General features: G+C 42.0%; 1 protein-coding gene across 2 annotated transcripts in view; it reads left to right on the top strand.

Annotated features, from left to right (window-relative positions):
- The window catches only part of LOC134410450 (septin-2), a 69,043-nt gene that overhangs the window by 14,852 nt on the left and 33,191 nt on the right, over positions 1-21,000 (top strand). For both annotated transcript variants that reach the window (XM_063143717.1, XM_063143718.1), the window contains exons 4-10: positions 1,654-1,740; positions 4,699-4,822; positions 9,998-10,132; positions 11,472-11,589; positions 16,115-16,216; positions 18,287-18,432; positions 20,238-20,321. In XM_063143717.1, coding sequence (XP_062999787.1) covers positions 1,654-1,740; positions 4,699-4,822; positions 9,998-10,132; positions 11,472-11,589; positions 16,115-16,216; positions 18,287-18,432; positions 20,238-20,321 — 796 coding nt within the window. The remainder of the gene's footprint in view (positions 1-1,653; positions 1,741-4,698; positions 4,823-9,997; positions 10,133-11,471; positions 11,590-16,114; positions 16,217-18,286; positions 18,433-20,237; positions 20,322-21,000) is intronic.

The raw sequence follows: 21,000 nt of genomic DNA, 5'->3' as shown, positions 1-21,000 counted from the left end.
CTGAGCTAGACAGACCAATGGTTTGATTTGCTATAAGGCAGCTTCCTGGATTCCTCTGTAATGTTGCACCACGCCTGCCTCCGAAAAGGGAAGGGAAAAACTTGTGGCCGAGAAGGGGAAGGAGGAAGGATGGGGGAAGGAATGTGTGGCCCTGTGGGAGACTTTCAATCTCCTAAATGTGGCTTGGGACTGCAAACATTTTGTCTCGCTCGGGCTGATATGTGCTGGTCCAGGCACATGGAATTCGCAGGTGCTGACCAAATTTGCCTATTTAGGGAAGTTTGCGAGCGAGACAACACTTTCTGGTGGTTACGGATTATGACACAGCGACCACTGAGTCTAGGCTATTGGAAGGTCATTTGTTCCAGCATTGTCTGTGGTTAGGTTTTATGCTGTGAAAATGCCCTCTGACTCACTTCCTCTTGCTGCTTATGAGGACATTTCAGAAGCTTTTCAGGTCTCTGGAAGAAATATTACATGTCGAGTCATCGTTAATGACTGTTAATTGCTGTTATCACTTGGAAAAGGTCCTTGAAGTGTACAAGCAGCAAGAAGGAACTGGGTTAGGCACACTGAGCGCATTTAGGACTGGCTCCAGGTTTGAGGGGGCCACTGTAGAAGGGGACCTGCAGAAAGCCCTTTGTCATCAGTTGCTCCTCTGTGCCCCTTGTTTCAGGGTTACCTGGTGGCAGCTGCTGCAAACCAAACAAAACAGAAAATGTATCTCAGCCCTGAACAGAAAAGTGAGAGACCAACTGGGCTGGGCGAACTGGTGATGACTGAAAATGCACAAAGATGTCTGATAATACTATTTTGTCTATGCAGACTAAAAGCATGTATCAAACTCACCAATTTACGGCCCAGTTCAGTTTCGGCAAGGCCCATAAATTGGTGAGTTTTAACGCACTGGGGCTGTTTCCACAGCACACTCTGTGGTTGAGTGTGGGTTGTTTTGAACCATGGCTTGTTCGTTGAAATGTGGGTTATCATGTTGTCTGAACGCAGCACGTTTTCCACATGGTGGGTTATCATGTTGTCGAAGTGCAGTAAGGGTGACTTGTTAAACATGCAGTGTGGCTTGTTAACCACCCTGAACATCCAAAATGAAAGACTCCATGGTTCAGACAGCAGGCTAAACCATGCTGCTTAACCACAAAATGGTCCCTTAACCATTTTGTGGTTAAGCAGCATGGTTTAGCATGTTGTCTGAACCAGGCCATGTCGTATGGCTGTACCTTGTATGCCCATTGATTTTAGGAGACTACATTTATTTAGTTTGTCATTCCCCATGATACATTTTTGGCCTCAAAATGAGCATGTCTATACTCAAAGATAAAATGTGAGACAAATGAATGTAGAACTAAATGAAACAACACTGTCTGGTGGTTTTGTAGATATTTGATTGGAGCACTTAATTTGACCTTCTGGGTTGCCTTGTGAAAATGGGTAAATTTAGAATTTGTTTGATACTCAATACACAGGCTTGTTTTCCTGTTTTCTTTAGTCTAGTTTAGCAAAGCCTTTGATGTCATTATCTTACAAGCCAGTGTGGATCCTGGCAGAAAGGAATGCTTTTACTATACAACAAACTTGTGGTTTATTAGAAAGAGGGGGAAGATTATTCCAGTAAATTAACTTCCATCTTATTCACAGGTGAATCTGGCTTGGGAAAATCCACTTTAATTAACAGTTTATTCCTGACGGATCTCTATCCTGAACGTTACATTCCTGGAGCTGCAGGTAAATCAGTCTATTCTAGATGGCTCTGTTTCTGGTTTCACATGCTTTTTCTCATGTTTCCCCTAGACTTTTTCATTTCATTTCATTTCATTTATTGCATTTTTATACCGCCCAATAGCCGAAGCTCTCTGGGCGGTTTACAAAAATTAGAACTACAACAATATTTAACACTATACTAATCAACAACATCATAATCATATTCAAAAATATACTAAATACAAGTTCACAGCAAAACAAACCAGATAAAAAGATAAAAAGAAAAGAAAGCTTGGTTGGAACAGCGTTTCTCCCCCTGAAGCAGCAGCCTTGCTTTTAAAGCCTCCGGGGGGGGGGGGGGGAGAGGGGAGCAGGTGGAATAGCTCACCCTTGGTGGAACAGCGTTTCTCCCCCTGAAGCAGGTTACTCTGTATAACCTGCTTCAGGTTATTCCTGTATTCTGATGGCAGTCAACGCCTTTTTTAATTACGGCTGTTTGATTTAAAGAAATCTGAGTCGATTATTCAACTAAGTTAAATTGACTTGATTTGCATGTGTTTTAAACATTGATTTTTGATGGAAAATGAACATGTTATCTGATATTTGGCTAGATTATATATAAGGGCTAGCATGTCAACAGCAACAAAAAAAGGCCTATTGTTTTTTTGGATGTACAATAAAGTAATCCATAGCCTGGATCCAAAAGAGCAAACAGCTGAGTTCCACATGCCTAAGGCAACTTTGCACTTTTAAAAAATAAATAAATCATCTGTTTATATCCCTCCCTTTCATCTCAATTGAGATACTTGGGGTGGCTAACAACCACCATAAAATAATAAAGTGCTCGTAAAGCAACCGTTAACCCTATCTGGGTGTTCAGTCCACACAATTACATTTGTGTGGAGCGAGATGTCAGGGGGTGACAGGGTGGATCTGATGATTTGGATCACTACTCAGAAGGACTCGATTTAATCATGTGACTTATTTTATTTATATTTATTTATTGCACTTATATACCGCTCCCATAGCCAGGGCTCTCTGGGCGGTTTACAGAAATTCTAAAATTAAGATAAAAATGAGTATACAAAATTAAAAATTCTATAACACAGAACATACACACATAAAGCATTAAAAACCGTTAAAAAAACTAAACATGTGGGTGATTAAGATGTGCCGCCATATGCCTGGGCAAAGAAGAAAGTCTTAACCTGGCGCCAGAAAGATAGCAGCGTTGGTGCCAGGCGAGCCTCGTCAGGGAGATCATTCCATAGTCTGGGGGCCACCACTGAAAAGGCCCTGTCCCTCGTTGCCACACTCCGAGCCTCTCTCGGAGTAGGCACCTGGAGGAGGACCTTAGATGTTGAACGTAGTGACCGGGTATATTCACGTCGGGAGAGGTGTTCCATCAGGTATTGTGGTCCCAAGCCGTGTAAGGCTTTATAGGTCAAAACCAGCACCTTGAATTGGGCTCGGAAACATACAGGCAGCTAGTGCAAGCGGACCAGAGCAGGTGTTATATGGTCGAACCTTCTGGTTCCCGAAATCAATCTGACTGCTGCATTTTGCACGAGCTGCAGCTTCCAAACCGTCTTCAAAGGCAGCCCTACGTAGACTTCCCCCCTCCCAAAAGTGCACTCTATTCATTGAATTTTTTGGAAACTTAGCACTTAAGAGGTAAGGGGTTGATTCTGTGTACATAGATTTGCAAAGGAACAATGGGACTGTGATCTCTGCAGACACAGATTCACAGTTTTGAGAACTGTAAAACCAAGCATTTGTGATAATATCTTCTAGATAGAAAAACTGCTCAATAATCTTACAGAAACCTCTGGCAGAGCGTGACATTGTGAATGGATGAATGGAATTCATTCACCAAAAAAATTAAACAGCCTCATGCTGCATAATTAAAAACGAATCCTTATTTCATGATGAATAACCTTTGGACTACAATGTATCTTAAATAGAAAACTATCTTTAGATAGATTTTTCCTCAAAAAACATTTTATTTAAAAAAATCCGATTTAAATTTTTAAAAATCCGATTTTTTTTTTTAAAAAAACCATTGATTTTTATCCACCCTGTGGGGTGCCTTGTTGGTTATATCATGACCTGCAGATCGTCATCATTCTACAAAGTAACGGATGCTATGGTTTGGACATGTTTTCCTTAGATCAGCCTGGGCGTTCAGGACTGAGGGTGAAGGGAAGAATCAAGGATCTTGCAAATCTACCTCTAGCACTTAACTTGGTAGGCTCACAATAACACTTCAAGATCTTAAAATGCCCTCACACTCTACGAAAGCCTTCCTCTACTTATTGGAAAGAGTGAACACCCAGCCCTCACTAACGCCCAACCTGAGCAACGGCACCTCATTGTGCCATGAAAGACCTCCGAACACACCAAAGCTGTGTTTTTTTTATTTTATTTTTTACATAAATGGCCTATGAACGCCAAAAAACCAGCTACACTGGAGGCTGCTGCTACGTCTCTGCATGATTCACTGCTCTGCCCTTTCCATCTTGCACTTGTTGTCTTTCAGGGGCAGATATTTGTAAACCCCCCAGAGAACTTCGGCTGTGGGGCATTATATAAATGCAATAAATAAATAAAATAGATAATCTTGCAGCAACCCACAGGTGGGCCTTCTCCGTGGTGGCACCCAAGTTATGGAATGCCATCTCCCCTGGTATTCAGGAGGTGCCAACTGTGACATGCTTTACACGCCAATTAAAGATCCATCTTTTCTTTTTGCCTAGGCCTTCCCTGAATGAGTGCGCTGCCTAGTTTGTTTGTTAATTATGGTGTTGTAAGCATTGGCTTTAATGTTTGGATATGTGATTTATATAAATGTTTTTGTATTTATTATTTATTTTAATGTAGATTACGATGCATTTCAATATATTTTAATCTTCTAAACCACTTAGAAATATTTTAAAGAAGTTTAGAAGGCAACGTTAATGTTTTTAAACCTTTCTCTTCTAGAAAAAATAGAGAGAACGGTCCAAATTGAAGCTTCCACCGTAGAGATAGAGGAGCGAGGGGTGAAACTACGTCTCACCGTTGTAGACACTCCGGGATATGGCGATGCCATTAATAGCCAGGATTGGTACGTTTTTCTCTGACTCTATTATTATTTATTATATTATTATTATTTATTACATTTATATAGCACCCCATAGCTGAAGCGCTCTGGGCGGTTTTCAAACATTAAAAACAGTGAACATTAAAAACAAATATACAAAATTTAAAACCATAAAAAGCATTAAATGAAACAATATCCATTTAAAAAATAACTATTCCTGGGTCAGTTAAGGAAAAACTCAGCATGTGCTGTTAAATGCCTGGGGAAGGGAAGTCTTGACCTGGCGCTGAAAAGATAACAATGTTGGCGCCAGGTGAGCCTTGTTGGGGAGATCGTTCCACAATTGGGGGGCCACCACTGAAAAGGCCCTCTCCCTTGTTGCCATCCTCTGAGCTTCCCTTGGAGCAGGCGCTCAGAGGAGGACCTTAGATGTCGAGCGCAGTGTACGGGTAGGTTCATGTCGGGAGAGGCGTTCCGTCAGGTATTGTGGTCCCAAGCCGTGTAAGGCTTTATAGGTTAAAACCAGCACCTTGAATTGGGCTCAGAAACATACAGGCAGCCAATGCAAGCAGGCCAGAGTTGGTCTTATATGATCGAACCTTCTGGTTCCGTTTATCTGACTGTGACACTGAATCTTCACATTCTGTCCCGGCCTACCAAACACTGAGAGGGTTCTACCCATAAAGATGGCCTAAAAATATTGTAAAATACCTTCAGGAGTGATTTTTAACTTTCATGGCTTTGTTTCAGTGCTGGGCCTTAGGCATTTGATACAGGGCTGGCAATATGAGTCCCAGCAGCAATGGGTGCATCTAAAGCTCAACTACATCTTTTACAGCCATCCTTTCTTCAGACAGCATAGGAGTGGGTGGGCGGGCTTGAATAATTGAATGCTCCCCAATATCAAAACCCTCCCTGCCTATGGAAATCTCCCAAGATTAAGCTTTCTAAAGAATGCAGATGAGTGTAGACTAGTGAAAGAATGCGGAACGTAGGTCTTATACCAACTTCGACTGTATGTCCATTTAGCCAGCATTGACCACTCTGACTGGCAGCAGCTCACCAGGCTGTCAAATAGAAGTCTTTCCCATCACATGCTACATGATCATTTTAAGTAGAGATGCCAGGGATTTTACATGCAACATAAGCTGCCTTATACTGAGTCAGATCCTTGTCCATCAGGCCTAGTACTGTCAACACTGACTGGCAGCAGTTCTCCAGGGTTTCAGGCAGGAGTTTTTCCTGCCCTACCTGGAGATGCCGGGGATCGAACCTGAGACCTTCTGCATGCAAAGCAGATGCTCTACTATTGAGCTATGGCCCCTCTCCAATACCATGCATGTGCTCTATCTAGAGCTCCATCCTAGTGTGCTTTCCTGTGTGTGTGTGTGTGTGTGTGTGTGTGTGTGTGTGTGTTAGATATGTGTTTGTTAGATATTCACCACAATAGATATTCACCACAATTTATTTATTTATTACATTTCTATACCGCCCAATAGCCGAAGCTCTCTGGGCGGTTCACAAAAATTAAAACCATGAAGAGCACAACAAAACAACCAACAGTCTAAAAACACAAATACAAATGCAATATAAAAAGCACAACCAGGATAAAACCACACAGCAGAAATCCATATAGGTTAAAATGTGGAATTAAAACAGCAAAGTTTAAATTTAAGTTAAATTAGGTGTTAAAATACTGAGAAAATAAAAAGGTCTTCAGCTGGTGACGGAAGGAATATAGGGTAGGCGCCAGGCAAACCTCTCTGGGTAGCTCGTTCTACAGCTGGGGTGCCACAGCAGAGAAAGCCCTGCTCCTAGTAGCCACCTGCCTCACTTCCTTTGGCAGGGGCTCACGGAGAAGGCCCCCTGTGGATGATCTTAAGGTCCGGGCAGGTACATATGGGAGGAGGCGTTCCTTCAAAGAACCTGGCCCCAAGCCGTTTAGGGCTTTGACTGTTAGTACCAGCACTTTGAATCAGGCCCGGACCTGGACTGGCAGCCAATGAAGTTGTAAAAGGTCTGGCGTGATGTGGTCTCGCTGGCCAGTCATAGAATCATAGAATAGCAGAGTTGGAAGGGGCCTACAAGGCCATCGAATCCAACCCCCTGCTCAATGCAGGAATCCACCCTAAAGTATCCCTGACAGATGTTTGTCCAGCTTTACAGTCACTGTAAACGAAGAGCAACTAACTTCTTACGTACATGTGGTATTGAATGGTACATGTGGTACCATTCAGGTAGAACTTACGTGTAGCACTGCTTTGGCTCACGTAGTGGTGCTAAACTTTTAATTCTGTTATTTCCCTTGTGGTGATTTCCCACTCTTTCTGTACCGGAGCAATTTCTTCATTTTCCGTTAAGTTGGCTCAAGCGTCCTTCTGTTGGATTTCCCAGTCTGTTTAGCTTGACCATTGTGTTGCAAGTCGGACTTCCTGTTGATTGTGTTCGAATGCTGTGTTTATTCTTTCAAAATGTTTCTGAAAGTCCTCTGCGAGTTCGGATCCCCACCCTCTTTTTCCGGGAGGGAGGGAGAGCGAGAGAAAGCAAGGTGATATCATTGCATCGCTGTCGTTGAATCTGCAGCAAAGAATTCCAGGGATTAAGTTTTAAGTGTGATTTTTTTTTTTACCAAGTTGGAACTTTCAATTCTTTGCCCCTCCCCAGTCAGTAGAATATACTCTCCTTTTTTTAAAAAAAAAGATCTCACAGAATTTATACTTGAAGAAAACTTAACATGGCATCATGCATTGCAGAGTTGTTTTGTAAAGCTGTTTTGACCATTAGTATTTCCTGGTCCAGTAGGGAACAGCTTGTTTTAAAATTCCTCTTTTTCAGTTTCTAGCCTTTTCAAATTGTAACACAGGAGCTAGTTTTCATAGAATCATAGAATAGTAGAGTTGGAAGGGGCCTACAAGGCCATCGAGTCCAACCCCCTGCTCAATGCAGGAATCCACCCTAAAGCATCTCTGACAGGTGGTTGTCCAGCTGCCTCTTGAATACCTCTAGTGTGGGAGAGCCCACAACCTCCATAGGTAACTGGTTCCATTGTCGTACTGCTCTAACAGTCAGGAAGTTTTTCCTGATGTCCAGCCAGAATCTGACTTCCTGTAACTTGAGCCTATTATTCCGTGTCCTGCACTCTGGGAGGATCGAGAAGAGATCCTGGCCCTCTTCTGTGTGACAACCTTTTAAGTATTTGAGGAGTGCTGTCATGTCTCCCCTCAATCTTCTCTTCTCCAGGCTAAACATGCCCAGTTCTTTTAGTCTCTATAGGGCTTTGTTTCCAGACCCCCTAATCATCCTGGTTGCCCTCCTCTGAACACGCTCCAGCTTCTCTGCGTCCTTCTTGAATTGTGGAGCCCAGAACTGGATGCAATACTCTAGATGAGGCCTAACCAGGGCCGACTAGAGAGGAACCAGTACCTCACGTGATTTGGAAGCTATACTTCTATTAATGCAGCCCAAAATACCATTTGCCTTTCTTGCAGCCATATTGCACTGTTGGCTCATATTGAGCTTGTGATCTACAACAACTCCACGATCCTTCTTGTTTATAGTATTGCTGAGCCAAGTATCTTGAATTCTTAAAACCCATATTTAGGATGACCAAATGTAGAAGAGTTATGGCAGTTAAATGTGGACCGGAGCTCCACATTTGCTAGCAAAGACTTTTTGCATTGTTAACAGTTGTATGGAAGGGGGACAGAAAAAAGGGGAGGAACAGGTTCTCAGGATGCTTAAAATACTTTATTGCAAAGCCCTGAACCGGATGCTCTCATCCTTTTGGTTTTTTGTATGGAAGAGGGGGAGCTTGTCACTACTATATAAAGATGAAAGAACCCACGGCAATGATCTATTTTTAAAATTGATCTCGCTTCTCCACGACTAATGCTCGAGGCAGCTTACAATCTTTCAAAGTATCATTAAAAACAGAATCAAGCAACCAATGATAAATAAGCAGTCTGGCCCCAAATATTAAAAGTGTTCACAAAAAAACCTTCAGTCAGCAGATTCAAATATAGAAGCCCAAGAAAATAAAATGGTCTAACATATAGCCTCTATTCTTGACGTTTGTCTCAGGGTGACAAGTTTAATCTCTCTGGGTTGCTGTCTGTTCAGCTGGAGGAGAGTGTATGTTTTGGCAACGTTAGGTTTATTTCATTTTCTCAAAGCAATTAAAAATGCCTTGTTTGCTGTTGTAATGCACAGTGCAGGATATGATGTCATTTAGCTAATGGCAGTGTCGTGGTGGAAAGCAGGTGTTTCCCGGAAGCTGGGAGGCGCAACACTTAACAGGAAAAATTGAACAGCAGTGAAGATTTGAAAATTGCACGTAAGCAAAGGACAGTGGCAGAGACGCTCTAACAGACTTCTTGAAATCTCCCCCCTCCCAGGTCACACTCCACCACACCCCTTGAATTGCCAAACTATTTTGCAATCCCCATGGGAGCAGGAAATGGGAGATGCTGGTGGATGTGTGCATTTTATTCAGGGGAGAAATGCGATCAGGCTGAAAACACGTATTAACAGCAGTTAAGGGGAATTTGAATTTCATAATTCACTCTGCTGCTGAGATCATCTTCTTGGCTCGCCGCTCTGACCATGTTACTCCACTTCTGAAATCTCTTCATTGGCTTCCAATTCACCTCAGAATCCAATATAAACTTCTCTTGTTAACCTACAAAGCTTTTCACTGTCTAGCTCCTTCCTATCTCTCCTCTCTCACACTATTGCCCCGCTCGTGCTCTTCGCTCCTCTGATGCCATGTTTCTCACCTGCCCAAGGGTCTCTACTTCCCTTGCTCGGCTTCGTCCATTTTCTTCCGCTGCCCCTTACGCCTGGAACGCTCTTCCAGAACATTTGCGAACTACAAGTTCAATCGCAGCTTTTAAAGCTCAGCTAAAAACTTTTCTTTTTTCTAAAGCTTTTAAAACTTGATTTTGATCTGACTTTTATACTGTTAGTTTTACCCTACCCTGTGCCTGTTTGGTGCATTCTCTTCCCCTCCTTATTGTTTTATTATGATTTTATTAGAATGTAAGCCTATGCGGCAGGGTTTTGCTATTTTATTGTTTTACTCTGTACAGCACCATGTACATTGATGGTGCTATATAAATAAATAAATAATAATAATAATAATAATAATAATAAGTGCCTTTCTCATTTGAAATTCCTCCTTCCCCTCTTCTCTTTCTACAGTTTCAAGACAATCATCCATTACATTGACAACCAGTTTGAAAGATATCTGCATGACGAGAGCGGCCTGAACAGGCGCCACATTGTAGACAACAGAGTTCATTGCTGCTTTTACTTCATATCCCCCTTCGGACATGGGTAAGAGCAAATTGAGCCATTTCACCTCTAAGCAGGCGTTGGGTAACTTTCTGGGAAGGATTTAGCCACCCTGTTACTGGAGCTACTTCCCTCATTGACAGTCAGCCAACGCAATTAAAACCAACTTTGGGATTAATGACTGCCTTTTTGGTTTTGCCTCCATTACAGAAAGGATTTAATATTAAAACTTTGCAGGGGTGCGTAATTAAAACTGATGACTGCCTAGAAACTTAGAATGTAATAACTGCGTCTTCATGTGAATCTAGGAAGTTTAATTACCATGTGAGCCGCACGCATAGAAACTCAAGTAATCTGAGCTTTATACAGTACGGATTTTGCCTGGGTCCCTGAAGCCTTGTTTGGCACCAGCAATAGTTGAAAGATGTTCTTCTTTAAAAAAAAATTGTGAGATTTTTCATATTGTTTCGAGTTTTCGCTCTTAAAATGGTGTGTATGCCCTGTCCCCTGCATTGAAGTACCCATACAAAAAGTATTGAACGTCTAAAATGGGGAAGTTGAACTTCTTTCACCCTGAGGGCCAAATTCCATTTTCGAGAAGATCTCGGGGGCCGCATTCATTGGTGGATGGGGCTGAAGGCAAAGGGGCGGGGCAAAAGGAGCAAGGCGAAAAATGCTGGCATATTGTAGCTTAGAACTCTTATTGCCAGTAACTGAGCCTTAGGACAGATGTTTCAGCCTTTTGGAATAGGGTGGGTGGAGAAAAGGAAATGCACAATAGCCAGGAACCCAAACATCAGCAGTCAGGGGGGAAGGGGCGGAAGCAGAGACAGGGATCATTGAACCCCGGGCGGCTGGACTGGAATTCTGGGTGATCCGGATTTGGCTCAAACGGCTTGAAATTCATCACCTCTGATTCAAAACAACTTGTATAGCGGTGATAACAGAACTTCCCCCAAGAAAATAAAGCCTGTGTGCACCAATTGCTGGGGAACATGGGTGGGAGGGTGCTGTTGCACCGTGTCCTGCTTTGTTGGTCCCTGGTTGACGGCTGGTCAGCCACTGTGTGAACAGAGTGCTGGACTAGATGGACCCTTGGTCTGATCCAGCAGGGCTCTTCTGATGTTCTTATGTTAGTAAAGCTGCTAATTCTAAAAGCGACAAGTATTGAAACTTTTCTCACAAGTTTGTGGGGTGACGTAAACTGTGAGATAAATGAACTTCCCATGGTGGGATGTTCCACTGTTCTGGGGCTAAAATGGGAAAGACCTTACTGCTTGCTGTTTTATTCCGTTGTAGATACATCACAGATCATTCTTACGCTGCTGCCAGAGATATATTGCATATGACTCCGTTAAGTTTTCCGACAATTGATTTGCAGGCTGAAGCCCTTGGACGTAGAATTCATGAAAGCCCTTCATGGCAAAGTCAACATTGTCCCCGTGATTGCCAAGGCGGACACTTTGACGCTGAAGGAGAGAGAGAGGCTGAAGAGACGGGTATGCATACGTCTTAAAAAGAAAATGCCATCGTCCCTTTCAAAACTTCTCAACCCGTACGGTGAATGTAGAATCGTATATAGTAGATAGAATCTACTATCATAGAATAGTAGAGTTGGAAAAGGCCTATAAGGCCATCGAGTCCAACTCCCTGCTCATTGCAAGAATCTACATTAAAGCATACCTGACTGATGGCTGTCCAACTGCCTCTTGAATGCCTCTAGTGTGGGAGAGACCACAACCTCCCTAGGTCATTGGTTCCATTGCCGTACTGCTCTAACAGTCAGGATTTTTTTCCTGATGTCCAGCCGGAATCTGGCTTCCTGTAACTTGAGCCCATTGCCTGTTTACACTTCCCTGTGCCTGTTTGCATTCTCTTTCCCTCCTTATTGTTTACTGCAACTTTATTAGATTGTAAGCCTATGCGGCAGGGTCTTGCTATTTACTGTGTATAATCTGTACAGCACCATGTACACTGATGGTGCTATATAAATAAATAAATAAATAAATAAATAAATATAATAATAATAATAATAATAATAATAATAATAATAATAATAATAATAATAATGTCCTGCACTCTGGGAGGATCGAGAAGAGACCGTGGCCCTCCTCTGCGTGACAGCCTTTCAAGTATTTGAAGAGTGCTATCATGTCTCCCCTCAATCTTCTCTTCTCCAGGCTAAACATGCCCAGTTCTTTTAGTCTTTCCTCATAGGGCTTTGTATGCTGTCATCTCTGGGGGTTGTGGTTCAAAACATCTGTAGGGATCCAGGTTGGAGAAAGTTGACATAAGCAATGTTGTTTGATGGCTGCTTTCCAGGTGTTTTGTTTCATACATGTTAGCGTATTCTGGTATTGTGAACGTGGTGCTTCCCTCTTCCGTGGGATGCTTACAGGTGTAAACTCACTGATTTCTGGGATTGCATGGCTCCGTGTACCTGCCTATGTTGTTGTTGTTGTTTATTTGTTCAGTCGTTTCCGACTCTTTGTGACTTCATGGACCAGCCCACGCCAGAGCTTTCTGTCGGCCGTTGCCACCCCCAGCTCCCCCAAGGTCAAGTCTGTCACCTCCAGAATATCATCCCTCCATCTTGCCCTTGGTCGGCCCCTCTTCCTTTTGCCTTCCACTTTCCCTAGCATCAGCCTCTTCTCCAAGGTGTCCTGTCTTCTCATTATGTGGCCAAAGTACTTCAGTTTTGCCTTTAATACCATTCCCTCAAGTGAGCAGCCTGGCTTTATTTCCTGGAGTATGGACTGGTTGGATCTTCTTGCAGTCCACGGCACTCTCAGAATTTTCCTCCAACACCACAGTTCAAAAGCATCTATCTTCCTTCGCTCAGCCTTCCTTATGGTCCAGCTCTCGCAGCCATAGGTTACTACGGGGAATACCATTGCTTTAACTAGGCGGACCTTTGTTGTCAGTGTGGTGTCTCTGCTCTTAACTATTTTATCAAGATTTGTCATTGCTCTCCTCCCAAGAAGTAAACGTCTTCTGATTTCCTGGCTGCAGTCAGCGTCTGCAGTAATCTCAGTTAAGGAAGCAATTAATTATCAAAAATGCGCTAAAGCTTTTTCCAAGAAGCTGCCGTCTAACACACCAATCCGTTGATACGATTCTCTTTTCTCCAGGTTTAGCGTTTGTAAACTTGCCGATTTTTGTGGCTCGATTCACTTTAAACACGCCCAGAGGGTAACAAATCTGTTGCCTAATAAGGAGCAGTTAAAGGACAAATAAACAACTTGGATATGCTTATTTGGGATCCATTTGGGTCGGCCATTGTTATGAATGGCTTCACGGGACAGAATGTTTAATGTTGATCCAGAGCTTTGAAAGCTTAGCTCCTGTATATTTTTCTAACTCAAACATCTCTTAATGCAAAATCTCTATCAAAGCAGGGGATCAGAAACTGTCTCTTCTGGCCTTGCTTTGAAGCCTTTGCTATTTTTTAGATGTTTCTGCCATTTGGCAATCAATCTAAGCTAAGGCGGGTTGTCCCCCCTGTGTCCCCCCCCACTTTTTTTTTTTGAATAAGCAGAAAGCTTAGTTATGGGGGTTTCTGTCAAGGAAACCCAGCTTGGACTAATTCCTGTTTTGACTCGATGGAATTCAAACTTCTTCTTCTTCTTCTTCTTTTTTTTAAAAAAAGGGCGGGGTGGGGACAGCTTGAGTGGGAAGAATTGGACAGCCGTTTCGCAGGCTGTGCCATGCAAAACTGTGAGAGGAAACCTTCTTGAAGGAATGATTACATGAGAAGGGGAACTTGGATTTTGACTTCTTTGCAGATTTCCCCTGAGAAGCTTAATCTTGAGGAACCACAGAACCTCCCGGGGCCAATAAAACTGATGTCTGAAGCAGCAGAATGCTGCTTCATTGTTGGGCGTATTAAATACAGTTTGTTTTCCTTGTGATTCTTTTTTTTTTCCCCTTTCAGGAAAGCACTCGGCTGAACAGCTGTGATACATTCTTTCTGCACCCTTGTTAGTTTTCCCGCCATTGTTTCCCTCGTAGGATCGCTGCCAACATCTCTGCCTAGAGAAATGGGCATTTGCGCCCATGTATCTGGCGAGTGGCGAGCTGCCATGCCACCCTGTATCAATACACAGCTTGCTGTCATTGGTACAGACCTAGAATCGTAGAATAGTAGAGTTGCAAGGGGCCTATAAGGCCATTGAGTCCAACCCCCTGCTCAATGCAGGAATCCACCCTAAAGCATCCCCGACAGATGCTTGTCCAGCTGCCTCTTGAAGGCCTCTAGTGTGGGAGAGCCCACCACCTCCCTAGGTAACTGATTCCATTGTCGCACTGCTCTAACAGTCAGGAAGTTTTTCCTGATGTCCAGCTGGAATCTGGCTTCCTTTAACTTGAGCCCGTTATTCTGTGTCCTGCACTCTGGGAGGATCGAGAAGACAGCAACTGCTGTCCTGTTGCATATTCTAAAGATGCTCTGCTTTTTAAATCTAAACCATGCAAGTTATGCCTGCCTGAGAAGGTGCACAGAGTTGTTCAGAGAGAGTATATCCTTCTACACCTTTCCCAATCCAAGGTGTTTTTGCATGGCCTGTATCTGGATGTTTCATTTATTTATTTATTTATTTATTTATTCATTACATTTATATACCGCCGCGTAGCCAAAGCTCTCTGGGTGGTTTACAGACGTTAAAAGCAGTGAACATTACAAACAAATATATAAAATTTAAAACCATCAAAAGCATAACAACAATATCCTTTTAAAACAAGTATTCTGGGGTCAGATAAAAACAAACAAACTCAGCACATGTTGTTAACTGCCTGGAAGAAGAGAAAAGTCTTGACCTGGCGCCAAAAAGATAACAATGTTGGCACCAGGCGAGTCTCGTCGGGGAGATCATTCCATAATTGGGGGGCCACCACTGAAAAGGCCTTCTAGTTGTCTCCTTGTGTTGACTGTTGAGAGCCATTGGCCCTGTTGCTTCTTCTTTTGGGTTTTTTCCCCCTTATCAAGAGACTGTAATCCTTCCTTTCCCCTGTACAATATCCCATTCAGATGTAAAGAATGGTTCATATGTAACTATCTCAGCTTAATCAACCATGGTTTATGAAACGGAGAACCAACACTATGCCTGCATGCTCCCCCTTCACCCCTGTCCTTTCTTCGCCTTGGGCTGTGACTTTGGTGCTTCTACTGTGGTTTGTTTAAACTACACTTTCTTTTACATTGGAACCAGTGATTTAATCTCTGATTACTATACCAAGCTAAGGAACCCAGGATCTGATCATGGTTAGTAAGACAAAATTAAACCACAGTTTCCCGGTTCAGATTGAACTGGAAACTGTACGTTAAACCAGAGTAGAAGCACTGAAGTACCACATGTTCTCAGCTTAATGAACCATGGTGTGTGAAATCCAGATTGTTATGTCTGAACTAGGCCTATGTGTATTTCACAAGCCAGGATTTTTTCTTGACATCTCAGGTTACTTTTCCAGAGGCCCAGCTTTTTAAAATTGTGACTTTGGGAGGCTTGCTGGGTTTTTTAAAAATTATCCAGTCTTTTTTGTGTCTGTTTTGTTTCTGTGATGGGCTGGAGGAAGCATCCAGAGGATCAAATATAATTTATTAAGCTCCAAAAGGCATCAAGGTCGAGTCTCCAAAATCACAGCTGAATTTTGTGCATGTGTCCTCGGTATTGCAAAATGAGTTTTCCATTTATTTTTTGATCCTAATAGTTTCCTCCCCTAATAACACGTTGAAGAATCAATCAGTGACTATTTTTCCACCTAGAAATAGTGTTTAAAATAGCATCTGCAAATTACAACTTAACTGGAAGTTTTTAGAGTAAGCAATTCATTTCATTTAATCTCCAGGTTTAGGAACATATGCAGAATGAAAGAATAGGCAACTTCCTATGATTAAATCCCTCAACATAGAAATGGGCGAGGAAAGTAGGGTTTTATAAATAAAATTCATGTCCTGTAGATTTATGTCTACTGTGGTGTGCCGCTAGAAATCTTCCAACCATTTTTCTCCATTGCCCACCCTTGCAGGTTTTAGATGAGATTTCTGAGCATGGCATAAGGATTTACCAGTTACCTGATGCTGATTCTGATGAGGATGAAGAATTCAAAGAACAGACCAGAGTCCTGAAGGTGGGTTCAGTACATACTGCGTTAATTATTCTGTCATAGCGATCTTAATCTACAGTGGTGGCCAAAATTGTGGACACTTTTTGAAGTTTTCATGGTTTGCAACTTTGCATGCTTATAGAAAATGTTCTGTTTCACGAAATTCAAATGTTTATATATCAACTGAAAGAGAATTTAATGCTGAATTTAATACAAAAAACAGAATGCACGTATCTGTGGTACAAAAAAAGTTATGCTTACTTTAGTCTAAAATAAAACAGGTGTGATTGAGTGAAGAAGCGGATTAGAATTGCAAACCTACTGGCCAGTCACAGTCCTTGTTCTGGGGACCAATCACATGGTAGTAGCTGCGATACATCATGTTTCAAGTTGGGGAAAGTCAGTTTTGCTGTTTGTTCTGTAATTGAAGCACAATTGGAGATTATGTGAATATCTGAAGTATTTCTCAAATTAAAATTGTACATATGTACATCCTAAATAGAGCCATGGCATCAAAGAAAAGAGTTGATTGGACACCCAGGAAAAGAAGCAGGATTGTTGTATTACGTGAATCAGGTCTTCCAGTTGATACATAAACATTTGAATTTCGTGAAACAGAGCATTTTCTATAAGCATGCAAAGTTGCAAAACATGAAAATTTCAAAAAGTGTCCACAATTTTGGCCACCACTGTACATATATTCATCACATGGATGTTAGTGTCATCAGTTTCTTTCATCCAAAACTATAATGAGCAATGGATGTTGAAAGCTGCCTGCGTTATTGAGTTCCAGTTATTTATGGGACTTTGAGTTCTGCTACAGCAGCAACAATGCACTATCACCACATATGGGGCTTTACTGAATATAACATAAACAAAATGTGTTCCTCCCCCATTTGTATCCTGCTTCTATGCAATAAAACTGCATGCTGTCCAAAAAGGAATCAGGCAAAACAATTTAGATGGAGATACTGGAATATACACTTAAAACACTGACCAGCTTAAAAGGAAATAGAGGGAAATACTCTAGAAAGCATCCTCTTAGGTTATATGGCCACAGAGTCTCTACACAGTTCACATCTGGACCATTCGCCCATCATTTGTCTATCTCTTTTCACAAGAAGGGCTAGTCCATAAGATAACCCCCACCTCTATCCATGCCAAAAATCAGGGCTCTCAGCCGACTTCCACCCTTGAAGGGGATGATCCCAAAGAGTCAGTGGTGAAGGTTATAGCCCAGCCAAGAGCTCTCTCATGAGGCTCTGATGATGCATTCCTCAGTTGGGAGTCAAGCAGACCTCTTTTACTTGTACTCATCATTATATCTGGCGATTGTCACTTATCTTTAAAATCAGTGCCTGTTAAGAATTCTCAGAGTTCAGGAGTGTTTTTTAGTTCACTTTAGAATCACATGGTGGTGTGGAAGAAATTTATACAAGCAAGGAATTGAGTAAGCAGCGTATCTGGGATCCTACAACCTGATGTAATCTCTTTAACTCAGAATAGTATTCTGTTTGCTAAGGGGTTCCTTTTAAATATTCCATGATTTTTACTGCTATTGTACCATTGGCTTTTTTAAAAAATCTGATTCTTCTGACTTGCTCATCTAATTACCGTTGGGCTGAAAAATACAAACAAGGAGGCAGTTGGTCTTTTGAAATTGTATAGTTTCTTTTTTTAAAATGAGGTTTTGCTGAAACTTGGGGTTTTCCGTAGATTGAGTAGGATGAAAATGAGGTACACGGAGAAGCTGGAGATTATCGGAGGCATCACGACAAGGAAAAGATTTTTTGGTTTTTAAAAAGACTATTACTATCTGCTTTGCACAGGGAGTAATTCCTTAACTAGCATCTCAAAATGCCAATTTCTAAGCTGTTAGCAGAAATGACCCCCTGTTTCTGCAAATAATCCTTTTGCCATCCATGGGTTAAAATCTGACACTTTACCATAAATACAAACGGTACTTTCCATGGAATCTTGTGCCACTTCTCCATGTGCCCAAAACAGTGAATAATCAGCGTGGAAGTACTCACCTCCGGCATTCTTCAATGATGATCGTGTAACATGGAATTTCTGCTTTGTTGGGTCATGTAGGCTAGCATTCCTTTTGCTGTGATTGGGTCCAACCAACTGATTGAAGTGAAAGGAAAAAAGATCAGAGGTCGCCTGTACCCCTGGGGAGTAGTGGAAGTCGAGAACCCAGAACACAATGACTTCTTGAAGCTGCGTACCATGCTGGTGTAAGTTGGATCTTTTATTTAGCCTCACCCTACAGGCATGTCAAATGGACTGTGTTTACCAGATAAATCTTGCTCGCTCGCTAAAAACATCCTCGAAGAATTAGCTCTTAAGATTTTTGTACAAACGTCGTTTCTCTCTTTCTAGTAGAAGCTCTTTTGGTTTTTATTTCTAGGTTATCTGCAGCGGGCGAGGGGGAGAGGAATCTTAATTCTGGATTGTTTTAATTAGGATGCACTGTGTTTAGAAGCCCCAATCCCCCCATTAATGTGAATTCAAAATTTCAGAGGGAAAGGGGGGCTTGACAGAATTCATCCTGGCTGTATAGCAGTTCTAATCAATATGGGGGAATTTGATATAATATTTTGATTTGGCAAGAAATTGAACTTGTCTCTAGATTTATTTACGTAGTTTATCTATTCTTAAACCTAGTCAACGTATCTTTATGACTTAGTTGCTAACATACAGATTTATTTCACTTGCACATGCACACCCATGTACATTGACTTTTAATTATAGTAATAGGAGATTACTCCTCTAGAAATTATTACAAGTAGAATGGTACTTAAAACGATTAAATAGGGACAAGCAGAAGGATTCTTTCAAACAAGTGCTTCAAACTTAAGTATTGTAAAACACACACACAACAGGAATATATTGGAGTTGGTAAATCTAAAAAGTGATACTTGGCTCTGTAACTTTTAATAATGCCTGGGTTATTACTTTTTGGGAAAATCCATTAACCAGGCTTTGAGTTACCGCAGTCGCTGGTACTTAGAACTTAATTCCATTGAACTGGTAAATTCCTTTGGCCTGGTAAAGTTTCAGGTAAAGAGCTCCCTCTGCTGATCAGTTTACATGTCACTTGGGTGAGTTTGACCCTTTCTGATGCAGAAATCATAGTGATGGTGAAGATAATTTCCATAAGCAATTTGGAGATCAGGTTTTGTGTGTTATTGTATCTATAAATCAAATTAAAGGCCTGTGTTGCTGGAAATGTACATTCAAGTTAACGCTGATGCTTCCCTGTTCACTATCTCACGTCATGCCGATACAGAGAACGTTGGCTATTATGGGGTGTAAAAATGTAATAAATACGTAAAAATGGGTAAGTCCCACTGTTTTTAATGCGATTTACTCCCTAATAAGTGTCTTTAGACTGCAGCCTAAGTACCTGTTTCTGAAGGGCTTTTAATAATCACTTGAGTTTTCTGTCCCTAACTCATTATTTTTATTGGTTTTTTCCTCCTCGCTCCTTAATTACTATTTTTAATTGATAGTTGCATGTTTTATACAATTAAGAGAGGAACATAAATGTGGTCCTGTTCAGAAGACACCTTAGGTGTCTTCTGAATAGGGCCATCATGACATTTGACTGGCTGTGATTCAGATGTCACACTGAACCATGGTTTGTTATATGAGAATGAGCTGCCATCAGCTTTGGGCTCATGCACTCCTCTCTTCCCTCTTCTCTGGTGTGGCCCTTCAGCATGTCATCTGAACCCTAAATTGTGGTGAATGTTCAAACAAGCCAGCTTCATAACCCTCATTTCAAGCAAACCATAGTTAAGATTAACCACAGTCTTGCTGGATTCAGGCAACATTGCAAGCTGTGGTTGATCTAAACCAGAAGCAAAAGCTCTCGAACCCTCCTCCTCACAGTCGGCTGGCGGGAGAGGGGCAAGCATGCGAACCCAAGGCTCACCTAGGTTTGTTCTTGTCCTGCCAAACTATGGTTTAGCACGATGCCTGAACTGGGCCTATATCTCTTGGCGAAGGAGGTTAAATGTTGACTTTCCTGTTTCAGGACACACATGCAGGACCTTCAAGAAGTAACCCAAGATTTGCACTATGAAAACTTCCGGTCAGAGAGACTAAAACGCACTGGCAAGTGAGTCAAAGTTCTGTTGTGTGTTTTTCCTTGTGGCTCTGCCTGTTTTCCTCTTATGACAACCTCCTCAAACTCCTGTACCTGCTGGTCTCCTTCTCATAACCTTTCTCTTCCTTTTCCTAAGCTGAAAACGCACAGGGAAGCCGCGAACTTCAAAAGATTGAATGAGTTGCTTTTTCGTTGCTTCCTCAGTGTTAATTAACAAAAAGAAACCACAGATCCAGCAAAGATAGCTTGTTTGTGAGTGTGTATGTGCTCCAGAAAGAAAGGTGTGCCAGCTAAGGGCTTTGTAGAACATCTTTTTTGTGGTGTTGTATTAATTCATTTTGCTGTAATCCTTGATCTTATCTTTGTCAGTGTTTAGCTGTTTCCAATCTTTTGTTGTTTATTCGTTCAGTCGTTTCCGACTCTTCGTGACTTCATGGACCAGCCCACGCCAGAGCTTTCTGTCGGCTGTCGCCACCCCCAGCGTCCCCAAGGTCAAGTCTGTCACCTCCAGAATATCATCCATCCATCTTGCCCTTGGTCGGCCCCTCTTCCTTTTGTCTTCCACTTTCCCTAGCATCAGCCTCTTCTCTAGGGTATCCTGTCTTCTCATTATGTGGCCAAAGTACTTCAGTTTTGCCTTTAATACCATTCCCTCAAGTGAGCAGTCTGGCTTTATTTCCTGGAGTATGGA

Source organism: Elgaria multicarinata, chromosome 18 (assembly GCF_023053635.1).
Source record: "Elgaria multicarinata webbii isolate HBS135686 ecotype San Diego chromosome 18, rElgMul1.1.pri, whole genome shotgun sequence".
Classification (NCBI taxonomy): Eukaryota; Metazoa; Chordata; class Lepidosauria; order Squamata; family Anguidae; genus Elgaria; species Elgaria multicarinata.
This window is presented reverse-complemented; position numbering and strand designations above follow the sequence as displayed.